This window comes from Procambarus clarkii, chromosome 89 (genome assembly GCF_040958095.1).
Source record: "Procambarus clarkii isolate CNS0578487 chromosome 89, FALCON_Pclarkii_2.0, whole genome shotgun sequence".
NCBI classification, from domain to species: domain Eukaryota; kingdom Metazoa; phylum Arthropoda; class Malacostraca; order Decapoda; family Cambaridae; genus Procambarus; species Procambarus clarkii.
The window spans coordinates 12,222,838-12,238,671 of record NC_091238.1 but is presented as its reverse complement, the minus strand read 5'-3'; the positions used below and the strand labels follow the sequence as shown (position 1 = coordinate 12,238,671).

The 15,834-nt window shown below is 36.3% G+C and overlaps 2 protein-coding genes across 4 annotated transcripts in view; one reads left to right on the top strand and one right to left on the bottom strand.

Annotated features, from left to right (window-relative positions):
• LOC138359163 (uncharacterized) overlaps positions 1-15,834 on the top strand; it is a 123,644-nt gene that overhangs the window by 100,380 nt on the left and 7,430 nt on the right. The gene's annotated exons all lie outside the window — the stretch shown is intronic.
• LOC138359162 (cyclin-D1-binding protein 1 homolog) lies at positions 4,589-14,006 on the bottom strand. 3 transcript variants are annotated; one of them, XM_069318037.1, is made up of 8 exons: positions 13,574-13,988; positions 11,973-12,035; positions 11,286-11,375; positions 10,929-11,100; positions 9,484-9,631; positions 8,959-9,090; positions 7,731-7,904; positions 4,589-5,578 (listed from the first exon to the last, which is right to left on the bottom strand). In XM_069318037.1, exons 1-8 carry the CDS (start codon positions 13,656-13,658, stop codon positions 5,426-5,428), a joined length of 1,017 nt encoding a protein of 338 aa, XP_069174138.1. In that variant the 5' UTR covers positions 13,659-13,988; the 3' UTR covers positions 4,589-5,425. The 3 variants fall into 3 exon arrangements, with proteins under 3 accessions (XP_069174138.1, XP_069174139.1, XP_069174140.1); XM_069318038.1 differs by lacking the exon at positions 13,574-13,988 and adding an exon at positions 13,346-13,379; XM_069318039.1 differs by lacking the exon at positions 11,286-11,375 and having other exon boundaries at positions 13,574-14,006.

Sequence of the window (15,834 nt, the reverse complement as noted above, 5' to 3'; positions counted from 1 at the left end):
ATGCAAAGATAAGATTATATTTATTTATACAACCCTGTTTGGAAATTAACTCCTTTTACAATGAAATAAGACGCAAATAAAAACCTCAATTGTGTAGTGGATTTATGCATTTTGTTTTGAGTAAAAGCTTAGGTAGTACAATGTACTACTACTACTAATACCATATAATATATGAGGGACTACTAAATAAAATTTAAGCACAAGCATGTTCACCTAATATCATCATCTGACAGGTGAAATATGAACGGCGGAAACTATTTGATTCTCTTCTAGAATTTCTACTACTGTACGGGTAATCCTTTCTTTCTGTTGTTGTTGTTATAGATTCAGCTACTCGGAACAAGTTCCAAGTAGCACGGGCTATGGTGAGCCCGTAACTTACCTGGCACAGGAGCGGGGCAAGTAGCCCGGCCATGGTGAGCCCGTAGTGGATTTACCTGGCACAAGAGCGGTGCTGAGACTGTGTCCATTCTTTCGTCGAAACCAATATATATGTCAGTGGCCCTCAGATAAATTCTGATAAATTTCATTTACAGAACTCAAATTATTCAGACCGTTTCAAAGAAAACGAGTTATATATACGTTTATATTTTACCTGAATTTACCCGAGTCACTAACACTAGTGGCCTCGATGAGGACAGAAAGCCGCTTCTTGTTAGAAGCCGGCGGCTTGTCAAAGGTCCCCTCATTTATTTTGATGATTTTTTCACGCTAGATCTTAAAATTCAAGTGTTTTGGCATTTACGGCTTTGGCGGGTAGGTAGTTCCATGGGTTTATAACCCTGTAGGTGAAAAAGCAGCTCCTGTTTTCAGACCTACATTGAGGTTTGTTAAGCTTGAAACCGTTGTTCCTTGTTTGTGTTGCATCTGACATCTTGAAGAAGTTAATTTTTTTTAATTTTGCCCCGAGGGGCGAGTTTATTGGGCAGCGCCAATCATCTTGTGAGTGGACATACCGCCATAGCAGCATGTACAACACTCCTGGATCAACATCCTCCAAATTATTCAGTGTTTTAAACGTTTCGGTGAGATCCGCTTTGTCATGCGTGGTTTGCGGTGTGGTTATACCTTCTTGTATATTAATAAATAAGTAAATAAGGTTAGCTCTGTGGCCCTTAACCATTCCTGGTATGAGAGTTGACTTAGTTCTGGGATATTTATAATAGCCCGGTGTTGAACTTTCTCCAGTGAAGCTATATCTTATGATAATGAGGTTTCCATGCTTGGAGTCAATAATCAAGCACAGTCTCCGTGGTGTAGTGGTAAGACACTCGCCTGGCGTTCCGCGAGCGCTATGCCATGGGTTCGTATCCTGGCCGGGGAGGATTTACTGGGCGCAAATCCTTAACTGTAGCCTCTGTTTAACGCAACAGTAAAATGTGTACTTGGATGAAAAAACGATTGTTCGCGGCTGGGATCGTATTCCAGGGACCTGCCCGAAACGCTACGCATACTAGTGGCTGTACAAGAATGTAACAACTCTTGTATATATCTCATAAAAAAAAAAAAAACAGTGAGGCTTCACCAGATTTATTAGTTTGAATATTAACCTTCTTTTTCATAAAAAAAATCAAAGGTACGCATCATTATTCCCAGGTTTCGTTAGGTTAGGTATTGTAGAATAGCAGTAATAGTGTTTCATTGTGGGTGTAGGTGAACATTGCCAGCGTTGCACTACTGCTGCTATACTGCACTCTTATTCTCACAATGTGTTTACTTAAGTTACCGGTCTGTCTAATTACACAAAGCTTCCTAGCATTACGTAAGTAATGAAGAACTATGATATATTTACTCACTGTAATGTTGGTGCTGAATGTACAAAATGAAAAAACATATTTTTACTCTGAAATAATATCATTTTATAACGAAATTAGACGAAACTAAGTGGCAGGTGACGCTACAGGAAGTCGACGCTCCAAGCGACAATGTTTAGGCTTTGGGTATTTAGATGGATCCAATTTCGTTATAAAATTATATTATTTTAGAGTAAAAATGTGTTTTTTCATGTTCTACGTTCAGTACCAACATTATAGTGAGTAAATATATCATAGTTCTTCATTACTTATTTAATGCTAGGAAGCTTTGGATAGTTTTAGGTAATTAGACGGACCCGAAGTTCCTGCAAATCTTGCAACAAACCTATATCCTTTCATATTCATATAAAAATAAATGTATTATAGGATAAAGAAACTGCAAATGTCTGTAAATCTAATGTATATTTTATTACTTTTTATTCACAAATAATTTAACAAATGGGAAAAATATTGCTATCGTGATATAAACTCTTATTAAATATAATGTTCCCATCCAAGGAGTCTGTCTTTATAATTCTGGCATTACAGACAAGCAACTTTGTTTGTGCAACTTATTTGAAAGGCACCTTTCACAGCTGCCAGAACTTTGGTGTGATAAATTCACTCGTCGAGCATCATATAAACTATAAATGATGTAATATTCAAGTATGCTAAAGTAATATATATCCAATTTTATGCAGTAATTTTGGCATACAAGTATATTGTAGTTCTACCATTCTTTCCCCACGCAACTATTAACAGTAGGAGTGCCAAAGGGCAACATCTTAGGACCTCTCTTATTTCTTATATAAATCTATGATTTGCCAAAAGTTTCTAACATTCTTTAGCCTATACTATTTGCTGACGATACTACCTTCATCTGTTCTGACATCAATCTAAATAATATTGCCAATAATGAATTAAAAAAGTCCACTCATGGATATCAACCGACAAACTCACACTAAACATAGAAAAAGACTTACTACATTTTATTTGGTAGTAAACCATCAAATCAAATTCAACTTCAGATAGACAATGTTAATATTAGCAATAAAAATTAGTTAATGTTCCTTGGCCTATACTAAGACAAGAGACTGAACTTCACCACCCACATACAACACACAGCCAAAAAAGTACAGTACAGTATCAAAAACTGTTGGAATACTTTCTAAAATCAACTACTGTATTATGTTCCCCACTCTGCTCTCATCTCATTACTCTATACCACGAGCTAATCTATCTCTATCTTTCTTACAGTATCTGTGCATTGGGTTCAACCACTGTGCAAATTACCTCAAGCCCATCATCACACGGCAAAAACCTGCTAGCAGAACAATGACAAACTCTGTCTTCAGACAACATGCAGCCCCTTTGTTTAAGTCCCTTAACATGCTAAATATACACTCACTCCACACATTCTCATGTGCTATTTACATGTACAAAACCTTGTTCCTAAATGCTAATCTTGATCTGTGACTTTTCTTTCATAGGTGTAATAGAACCCATGAGCACCACCAGAAATAAATCTCTTTGATATCCTCAGTCAAACTAAATCTTTGCAAACACTCCAGGCAAATGAAAGGACCCAGTCTTAGGAACTCACTCCCTGACACCTTAAAAAATTATCCAACCTATGCCCTATTCAAAAGTAAAACCAAAAAGTACCTAATTTCATCATCATAGTTTCCTACCTTGTGCTTCAAAGTTCAATTTCATTATCTTCTCCAACTTTAAAGGGCATGTTCATTCCCTCATGTTACCTAACTACCAAGTACAGTACTTATTTATAATAATTGTTTGTATACATATTACTATGAATAAAGAACACAAGAGAGATTTTTGGCCAAAGCTTTGAATGTCAGATAAAAATTATTTGTAGACAAAAAGTATGGGATAAACACTTAGTACTAAATGAGCAGTAAATTAACATAAGAGATGTTCAAGGAATGTAACAAATGATTACAATATAAATTTGAATTTTACCGGAGGGCCACCATCTTTAGTGACCTCAACAAGGACAGGAAATCGGTGGCTCATGAAATGTCTCCCATTTTTCCTGAGAATTTGTTCCAGATGAATTTTTAAACTGAAGTAATGTCTTTCTTTAACACTAGTGTCAATGGCTCTTGAGTAAATTTATATTTATGGCTTGGGTGGGTAGTTTGTTCCACTAGTATATAACTATGGGTGAAAAAGTATCTCCTGTGTTCTGTCCTTCATTGTGCCTTGTGGAGTTTGAAACTGCTGCCCCTTGCATGTGTTTACATTTGACCTTTTAAGGAAGTGGTCTAGATGAATATCCTCCATTAACTTGTTCGTTCTGTCTGGTTATCAAACCAAAAATCATTCTGCTGTGAGCAGAATGCTCAAACTGCTCACAGCAGTTTTCTGCTGTGAGCAGGAAACAAATCATTTGGGTTTTGTGCTAACTTTTATGCATGTATACAAAACATTCATATTAACAGAGGATAGCTACAAATGAATTAATATTCATAAAGTAATTTAATAAGTACTTTATGAAAGCCAGTAATAAATGTATTTCATGGATGGCAAAGTAAATATAGTGATTGAGAGATGCATTGAGAAAGTACCCATGCATAACTATGTATAGTTATGCATCGGTTAAGTATTTAGGTTCTGTTGGAAATTATTAGTATTTGAAGTTTAAGGGTGAAGCATTTGAAGTTTTGTGGTTCAAAAGGGAAAACCAAGACAGTACAGTAATTGGAATATTGGGTGGGACACGAAAGAATAACTACTGTATTGGCATGCAAAGGATAGAATATACAAATATGTGATTTAAAGAAATCTCATCTTTTTATTAATTAATAATATCAATATTCATAAATTTAACATTTACAGTATTTACTTGAATATCTTAACACTTTTGGCTTCCAATGAGGTGAATACATTTAGCTTTGTTTTCTGATAAGACACCACTGCACCATCAGACTCAAAATATCAAGTTTTTACCAACAATTATTCATGGCCCAGAATGGTTCAAATACTTCAACTCACGAGCTGGAGAAGCTGGAGACATTCATTAACCTACTACACTGTCCACTACTACAAAAATCAGTGGTTCAGTGTTAAAGTTAAATTTTGTTTGATTTAATAAACTTAAAAGTATTGGTTTCATTCTTTCTGTAGAAATACCAGTATAGGGCATTCATTACATAAAACTAAGTACTGTATTATAACAAATTAAGTAATTTGGAATACTTTATGAAAGCCAGGCTTTTATGAAGCCTGGCTTTATAAAAGCCAGGTGGTGCAGGGCTTTATAAAAAGCCAGGTGGTGCAGGTTGAATATGCAGATTAATTAATTCATAATTTCTTGAAGTATTTAGCAAGTGGGGCAGCCAGGCTAAATTCTCTTCTATTCTGCTTTTAGATGGGTACCAATACAATACATTCTTCTCTAATGTGTTTAGCTTCCCTAACTTTCATAATTACATCATACACAGGAAACATGGGCAACAGATTTGCTAAATTGTATAAAGCTCTTACAGACACAACATTCTCCAGGCAAGATCTACCTACTAGGCATTTCTCTAGACTAAATGCTTGCATTGTCAATGATGGTTACAATTGTATTCCTGAATATTAACAAAACTTGAATCGACGAATGATTATCTATGACTTAGTTTTTCTTTCATGCAGTCAAGATTATGTACAACAGCCTTGTCCAAAAAATCTATGTGTGGCTGTTCGGCTTCACTGGCAATGTGACTCTGAGCACAGGTCTTCAGGGCTGTACGCAGGAGGTCTGCTAGCTGGCAAGACTAAAAATTACAAATTAATTATATTTACAAAAAATCTAGTAAGAATATATAATTTCATTAATAAATGTCTATAGTAGCAACACATGCTTTAGGTTTTCCTATGATGGTATAATGGCAAATAATTTGATTGTCTTATTTAGCTCCATACTATCAAAATATATAAATGAAGAACACTAAAAAAATTAATTAGTGCACTTTCATATATTTTTGCAATTAAATACATTAAAACAAGATGTTTTGAGTGTAGCCAATTAAGAAGAATATCACCAGGACAGGCAATCACAGAATACAGTGGTGTAATTGATATAGGCATGGAGTGTTGGGTACTAGGGTGCATTGATTACATGTCACAAAAAGAGTACAGGATGCTGTAATAAATACAGAGAATAATGAGTTTAGGCTTGAATAATGAGTACATGTTGCTTTAAGGGGTGGTGGGGAGTGGATCAGGTGGTGGTAATGTGATGCTTAATGTTGTGGTACCCGTGTAGTTACACACTGAGAGCTATGCTTGGGTGTCCCTTCATCACAATAATCTTTGTCATATGATGCTTTGAAACTACTGATGGTTTTGGCAAACACTGCCTCTTAACTCGTTCACAAAAAGAGAACGCGAGTATATTTTTTGCACCGTTATTTCCTTAGCATGAATCCATGACCTCTTGTTCTCAAGAGGTAGGTTTAAAAATTTCTCTGTGTCTATTATGTTGATTCCTGTTACTTTTTTGTATGTTGAGATCATATGACCTCTTTTCTTCCTGTCTTGTAGCCTTGGCATGTTTAACACCTCCAGCCTCACCTCATAGTTCATGTTCTTAAGGTTCAGGAGCCATTTAGTAGCATGTCTTTGCACCTCTTTTTCTAATTTGTTTATGTGCTGCTTGAGATATAGGAATAAAACTACTGTTGCATATTCCAATTTTGGCCTCACATATTGTGAGAACATTTTCTTTGGCTCTGACAACCTTTTTCTTCAATGCATTCCACTAGCCACCTGTACAGAGTATGAATATTTCCTTATGCTGTATTGCTAAGACTCTATTGCAAGCTTCAGGTTTCCTTTGTCCAGTCTATACTTTGTCTTGGAATCTTGTATGTAGTGATCATATTCCTCTGTTTCTTCTCTCTTCTAAGGTTGGGAGGATGAGTTCCCTCAACCTGTCCTCACAGCTAAGCCCTTTAAATTCTGATTCTAATCTTGTTACTAATCTCTTTAATTTCTTAAGTTTCTTTGTGCACTTCACAAGGTGTGAGTTATATGCTGGTGCTGCATACTCAAGTAATGGTCTCATTGAGAGTATTTATGGAAATGAAAGCCTCCTGTTTAAGATTCTTAAATGATGTACTTATATTACTAATTTCCCATAAGCTGCTGATGTAATCGTGTTCACACAAACTTCTGATGCTAGTTCCATATTGGGATTACATTCACTCCCAGCTCTCTTTTCCTTAATGTATCTTGTAGTTAATTTACCCTTATGGTGTAGCTACCTACAAGTCTCCTATCTCCCTTGTCCATCTTCATTACCTTATACTTATTTGGATTGAATTCTGGCAAACATTTATCTGCCCACTCCTGTAAATATTGACATGTATGAGCACACTCCCTCTGGTAAGTCATTTACATAAAATAGAAAGTGCAATGGCCCTTGGACAGAGCCCTAGGGAACATAGCCTGACTTGACTATGACCCTTTGTTTTCTGTCAAAGTACTCCTTCACCCTGTCCAGTGCTTTTCCTGTTTTCCCTGCTTCTCTCTTCATCATGTGTATTAGTCTTTTGTGGGGGAGTGCTAAAAACTGGTTGCAGTTGGAGACTGCAGCCAGTTGGGAAACTAGCAGTTGGTCCTGAGAACTACTTAGCAATTCATGTTCTGTCAAATACGGCTTGGAAATGTTTTGCATTTATTTGCATAGGTGCTACTTTGGGTTGGACTGAGCACCTTTGAAGTGCCTCTATACTTCCAGTGTTGCCTAGCAGGGATGCTTTAAAAAGATCCCTGCTGTGCCAGTGCAGAATGTTACCTTACCCTACCATTATCCTGTCCAATAAGACATTAAGTGGGTTTGAATAAGAAAGCATAAGTTGAACAAGGGGAATAGCTTAGAAAAAACATGGTTTTGACAACAAATGAGATATATTTTAATCTTACTTGTTCTTCCATACTGGATACATTCAGAGGTGGATACAGCTCAAGGATTAATGTGTCAACAGTTTTGGACACAAGTTTACAATCTTCATACAATTGGTCTAACTCCTTCACTTTATCAGGAGTGGCACACGATCCATTCTTCTCCACTGCAGCTAACACTCTCTTATAAAGTATCTGAAAAAATAGTATTAAAAGAGTGAAAATGCTTGTGTACTAACACAATGAAATTTAAAAAAATTAACTCTTCATTTACTTATGGATATACTGTACAGTATTACAGTCCAACAGACACATGGGACAAATATTCATTTTGTACTGTTTTAAACTGTAGATCCATATAAAAAAATAAGATATAAAGTGTTTAATGTATGAAATATGCTTTCTTGAGTGGCCTCAATAGCTTCCTGGGGTCTTGGTACACAAACACACCTACAATGAAAACTAGAAAGTTTTCTTCAAAGGGTGCTGGACCAACTGGGCTGTGGTGGATATGTGGGCCTGCCAGCCGCTCCAAGCAACAGCCTGGTGGACCAAGCTCTCACAAGTCAAGCCTGACCTCGAATTGGGCATGGGGAGTAGAAGAACTTCCAGAACCTCATCAAGCAGGTTAAGCAGGTAATGCTACTAAGCCTCTAGATTGTGCAGGCCTACTGAACACCTGGATCAGAATCTGGTGCTCATGGAGCAAGGAAGCATGGTGATCAGAGGTCAACCCATTACTGAGAAAAACTTCTCCAAAAAGGAAAGCCTAAGCAAAATAATGTATCCCAAATCTTTATTAGAAAGAAAAAGGGAAAAGACAAAACCAACAATGGTTTGTCGATCGTAAACAATCATTGCATCAACACACAGCACTCCACCAGGTGGCAGTTCAGATAACCAAGGGTCCAGCTGATCAACAGCCTCACTGTTGATAGTCATATTGATAATTCCTGCAACACTGCTTCTGCATCTGCTGGGATTGGCAACGTTCCAGCCAACTGGTGTTAGCATTTCTTGGGACACTACTGTAATACAAGGGGGGAACATGTTTTGCATTCCTTATCTACTTATACTTCACAATTGTGTTTATGCTACCCACAATGTAAGCCCTTAGCCTTTAGTTTGCTCTGACTTGGTAAGTTTCAGTTTTGGTAAATTCTTTTTCAAATCCCATAGCTCTGCTGATGTCAGGATAATTTTTGGTATAATTTATATAATTTTCTCACACAAGAATTGTTAATCCAACCTTGGCAGCTTTGATGAGATTCACAGAAGGCCCTATGAGGTCCTTATCCTCATTCGTCCACTTGTCCTCCTCCTCCATATAATCTTCACTGTCATCTAAACAATTCCATCCACTTCCATCCCCTTTAAGTGCCTAGAAAAAAACAAACATGGAACAATTTCAAGCATCAAATATATTCAAAAGATGAATTATTTCTTATGGAATGTTTTCTAGCTAATTAATAACAATTACATCTTAAATCTCTAAATCTCCCAACTACCTATGGCACTTTTGCCAAGTGGACCAATCTAGGATTTTGCCATTTTGGACCAATCTTCTAAATACCATATCACTTAGTGTATGTGGAAGTTTTCTTACAGCATGTGGTTATAAATAGCCAAAAAAAATTAAATTAGACAAAATATCCTGACATCCAGGTTCCTCACTAATTTATACCAGGTCTGGAACAATAGGTCCAGAGAGTAAGTCACAATAACATGGCTGAAAATTAATATCCAACCCAAAGAAAAGCCTGTGTGCACTTACTTCTGATATTTCAGTGAAGGCATCCGAGACAAGATTGTTTTGGCCATGTAACTCTCTCAAAACTGCTGCTTTATTATCTTGCGGACATTTTGCAATTAGATCGCATCCCTGCCATACAATACCTGTTGACTGATGGTACCTTTCAGGTCTAGAAAAAAGGTAAATAATAGATTTAGAATAATCATTATGTTGAAGGTGATGTTAATCTACTATCTATATGTATGCATATTTTAGTCACAAATGTTATCATTACAATTGATTAAAATTGTTATGCTCTGAATTACTGTATTGAGTAAAGGGGGCTAAAAAGCAAGGCAAAGTAACCAACACTATGCAACAGGAATACTTTTCATATACTTTATGTATCAATTTTTCTATCATCACAAAAACTCTAAGTATTGACTTGTCATTTAGTCCATCCTAACAACAGCATGTACAACTCATGGAATAAATATTTGTAATCATTATTACACCTGATAAACCATTCAACAGTACTGTATTGTACTTCTTATAAATTAAAGAGGGGATATATAGTATAGAGATGCAATTAACAAAAATTTATTACAGTATGTTGTAATAGGTTTCAGGAAATGTATACAGTATGTACAAGTAACTAATCTCTGTTACTATGGTATGCATCAAACAAGCTAATACTGTAGTCATATTGATAAACCAAACCAAGAGATTGGTAGCACAATGGTTAATGTTACTGGCACACAATTGAGGACATGGGTTTAATCTTCAAGCCTAATACAGTAAGAACATTTGGGCACATTCTTTTTTCACCCACTGCTTCTGTTCACCAAAGCAGTAAAATAGGCATTCAGGGGGTTAGAAAATGGTTATGGGTTGCATCCTGGGGAAGGTCAGGAACCTCGATAAGCCTGTCCCTAACAACGGGATTTATTTGATGGTTAGAAATGTAGTGCCTTCAGCTGCCCTCACAACACGGCAAGAGTCAGATAAGACTGAAAGCTCAAAGAGAATGAGCAGTCTGGTCTCATCTTCCTAGTATGTCACAATATTGTCTGTGCTTCTTGTTCCCTGCTTGGGGTTTTATACTGTGAAGACTAAACCTCACACATATCATCACAAAAATCTGTATCACCAGATTTCTACACACCAGAACAAAAATCTACACACCAGAAGATGAGGAGACGACAATGTTTCAGTCCATCCTGGATCATTATCAAGTCGATTCCTCATCTTCTGGTGCATAGTTTAGTCTTCATATCTTCAGCCAAGTTATTGTGACTCATTTTCGGCACTTGTAGAAATACAGTACTGTATGTCATATACCAGTACTTATTACTGGTGATATGCATTTGTTTAACATGTCTAGTGGGTGAGACACACACTGAAGAAACAACTTTATGATGTGCATCACATATCCCTGTCAAAGTAACTTTCAAGCAATACTTAAGGTAAAATCAGTTTAAGCTTACATTGCTTCACCCCCTTCATCCTTTATAACCTTCAACAATAACCGAGCAGCTTGAATGGCTCGCACAACTGCATACTGGACATTAGAATGAAGGACACTACCATACACTGGGGAGAGACTGTAGAATACAGACACCAAGGAGAGGACAGCTTGCTCCACAGACGTAAGGAGACCTGGAGAATACAGGTAACATTACTATACATTTCAGATCCATAAATAGACATCCCAAACCACTGTACTAACATTTCTTAGTTGTTAACCATGAGGGGTCATGTCTAGATTAACCATGAGGGGTCCTGCCCCCAATTACTTTAAATGATCTAAGCTGCACTATACGGTACTTTACCCAACAACATACTTGATGTTTCATTAGCTGTTGGAATTGGAGATTTGGTGAAGCAAATGCCAACCTTAGTGCATTCAAAGGACAGCTTTTGAGAAATTGTACCTGTAATTGGTCAAACATTATTACAGTGTGGTATAATGATTAAGATTTACAAGATTAACATAGTAATTACATCATTATTCTGTATATGTCAATATTATTAATGAGTCAATGAGTGAAAGTAACAGATTTTATTACTAGATATACAGTACTGTATTAAAAAAATGGAATGGTAAAAGAAAACAGAGAGAGAGGCCTATTGTCCACAACAACATTTCTAACAAGGATAAGTGTAGGGTATGCTTCTATATGGAGAAGCATACCTTACACTACATTAGGTTATGTTTGGATGCAGAAGAGGAGAGCAACGTAGAAGGCTCTTCCTCACCCTCCACTAATAAATACAAATATTGGAAGTACTGTAGCATGATGCCAGTTAAATACAATCCACAAATTTAACAGGACAGGCAGAAAAGTGTTGTCTTAAAACTACTACTAATTTAAATGTTACAACTCCAGTTGCTACTGCTACTGCTACTACCAGGAGGCATATTTCAAAAATTTTAAGATTTCCATTACAGTACTGTATTCTGAGTTTCAGATTGTTTAAATTACACTATACATTGAATACCAAAACAAAAATAAGAATTATACACTTACTTAAATTATTCCAAAAGTTTTCAAGGACATAATCATCACTCTGCTGTTGTGCAACATCTTTATCTGAAATATTTATTACGCAATACAAATAAAGATCTGGAATCACATGGCTGTGTGTATGTATTTACTATTTGTATTTACTATGAGTGCCTGCAGAAGTGAGCTATTAGTTCCTCCTTTCTAACCGATGTTTATTTCTAACACACACACACATATACCCAGGAAGCAGCCCATAACAGCTGTTTAATTACCAGGTACCTATTTACAGCTAGGTGAACAAAACATCAGGTGAAAGAAACTGTCCATTTGTTTTGGCTTCGGCCAGGAATCAAACCCGGGCTTTTAGGACTATTACTCCCGAGCGCTGTCCACTCAGCCGCGAGGCCCCCCATGTGTGCGTGTGTATACACATGCACACATATACAGTACTGTGTATTAAAACAAATGTGGGAAATTAATTATTTTCCCAGTACACTATGTACAGTATATAAATTCTTCTAGCCTATTACAGTACTGTTCAATAATAATAATAATAAAATGAAGTTGAAGGAAAGACCCAATACATGTTTAAGTGTATTAAAACCAAATTTTGGGATGCAACCTACATCATTTCTCAAGAACATTATTTACAGGACCTTGAGAAAGATGTAGGCTGTATTCAAAAATTTGGTTTTAATACACTTACACATACATTTGGTCATCCTCCAACTTCGTTGTTATTATTATTATTATAATATATTATTATAAATAAACTTGATTAGGTTATAATTTTATTTTTAAGCTACTGTATCTTGTATACAAAAAATTAGTTTTTGTATGCTTTATGTATACTGTGCATATACCATTGGACATCACTGATATACATATGTAGTTTTGATTCTTGGGACATTTATTTCAAAACTTCTGAAATACACAAGTTAACTATGGTACAGGTATACTGTTATACAGAAACCCAGGCTGTCGCTTGTCCCGTTACAGGCCAGACTCAACAGTGCTTCCCCTTACTGAGTGATGTCCACATTATTCACTGTGCAATGTCCAATTAGTTCCAAAATCAACATAATTTTTCTGGGGTATGGTAAAGTTCTATAGATGCAAATCATATCATACGCAAGATGGTTTCGCAACATATTTTTATACCTAACTCAAATCAACCCAAGTCTAATACAGCCTAACCTAAGTTAATACATCCAAACCTAATGATAATTTTACCTGAATTTACAAGAGGGCCATTATCTTTCTAGTGGCCTTGACAAGGACAGGAAGACGGCAGCTTGTCAAAGGTTCCCCCACCCCATTTGTACTGATTATAATATACAGTTTTGACAAAGAAAACATCTTTGTCAAAATGTCGACGTCTGATTTAACCATACCCAAATTGTACACAAGCATTTCAAAAGACTTGTTTTCCGACTGTCAAAGCCGTGTACATTGTTTGGTTTGGATGTATTTGCTTGAACAGACTGTGTTTGACTCAGTTTGGTTGCGAAAAGTTAGATTGTAAGTCATTGGCGAAACGTCTTGTGTACCATGTGAATTATATCATTATGACAAGACTGGCCTAAATTGAACTACAAACCCAATAAAGAAATACCACCTACTTTGAACTTGCTGCTCTGCTAACAGCAAGTTTTCAATGCTGTTAAGTAATATGTTAGCCAAAGGGGCAGTGGACGAAGCAGCCATTACTGGCAAGAAGCACTTGTGTGCGGCACGTGGTTTACGTATTGCGTACAGGCAATAGCAGCACTTGTCCACGGCACGTGCAGTTTGCGTGCCGTAATCAGGAATTTCTAATTCTTTTTTATAGTAGGTGCAGTTGCATGAAGGGTTTGATTCAGGAATTTTGGGACGTTGTTTACATTTCTTCACTGTGTTCCGAACCTTAATGGAATCTGACCCATATATCAATCAGGTCAACCCATGTGTTGCGTTTCCAAAAGGGTCGCCCATGTTAGAATCGGTGAACGCCCTAGTAATATTGTTGAAAACATCTTAATAACTTATTAAACCAAAGGTCTTTTCATGTCAGAAGAACGGCAGAAACTGGATCTATATATGAAAACTCTTTCAGGACAAAATTTAAAGTAAAACTAAAGATATTGGTAGTTGTATAAAAGTTGCATTTTTCATCGGTCGTAGAGCCGGAAATCCGCAATATTCATCTCAGAACAATGCTTATTTCACGCAGAATCGTTAATAAACGTAAGATTTTTATACGTCTCAAGAAAGATAGAAACATAATCTTCATTTTAAATGCCTTACCATGGGCATATTTGTATTTAAAGCGAAGATACGTGTATTTTTCTAATCGGCGAGCTCCGATCCCGCACAGATCGAGCAACGGAGTAACTCTCACAGAACAATGCTTATTTCACGTAAATTTGTTAATAAACGCAAATGTTTTTATATGTGTTGAGAAAGATAGAAATATAAGCTTCATTTTAAATACTTTACCATAGATATATATAAAGTTCTAATGAAGATACATGTTTAAATAATCGCCGAGCTCCGACCCCGCACAGACTGATCGACAGAGCAACTCTCTCTCAGAACAATGCTTATTTCACGTAAATTCATTAATAAACACATATGTTTTATATGTCTCAAGAAAGATAGAAATATAAGCTTCATTTTAAATACTTTAACATAGACATATATAAAGCTCAAGTGAAGATACATACGTTTTTATAGTGGCATTCAGTAGCTTGTCGGTCATGGAATGCAGAAGCCTACGCACTTGCCAGTATAGTGTGTAATTAACAAAGATACGCTTATAAAGCCTAAAATATTATATGCCTTCAGAAAGACAGAGATATGCTCGTTATTGTGAGTGCACCAAAGGAAATATATCTTGTTGGAGGACAAAGATATATCAATTCTAAAATAAGTTTCAACTCTCGCTCGGGCGAGAGATAGCGCGACTCTCGCCCTATCTATTGGAGATTCTGTTCACCTAATGACCCAAAGCTACTCAAAGCATAAGAACATAAGAACATAAGAACAAAGGTAACTGCAGAAGGCCTATTGGCCCATACGAGGCAGCTCCTAAGCCTCCTAGCATTACTTAAATAATGAAGAAATATGGTATATTTATTCACTATAATGTTGGTGCTTAATGCAGAACACGAGAAAACATATATTTACTATAAAATAATATACTTCCATTATGAAATAAGTAAATATGTGGCCTCATAGGAAGTCAACGGTCCAGGTGTCAATGTTGTGGAGCGACTTATCCAAGATATATTGTTGTCTGGAAAGTGTTTGTTGGCATATCAACCTTCTTGATTGATTGTTGCCGCCGAAGGCGGCTAGTTTATTGTGCACCCCATACTCATCCTGTGAGCGGTAGCGCAAAAGCATTACAGAGGGCACAAAAGGTCTTTATCAGACCTCATCTTAGATTATTACATAAACAATTTCTTCAATCCTTCACACCTTCTGTACACAGTGATCCAGTCGTCGCACTTCTCTCCTTAAATGATCACAAATTTAGTTTATTATATTAACAAGTAGAATACGTATTTCTAATAATATCTAACATAACTAGCCAGAAAATATTTAAGACTTATTGAAAAATACATGTCTGGAAGTTAAATCGACTTCATAGAACAATAGTGTTGGTCTATACTAATCGTTATTCGTTAGTATGCGTTCGCTACTTAAAGCATTTACTGTACTGATGTAAAATCTCCCATGTCTCTTCGCACATGGAACACCGAACCTTACACACTCTCTGATATATTGTTTAATTAATAGAGATTCACTAATAAAGCTTATAATTGTATATGTTATCAAAAAGGCATAGATAAAGTCGTTCTTACGTTTTAGTCACAGAGATTAGATATTAGTAAAGTAA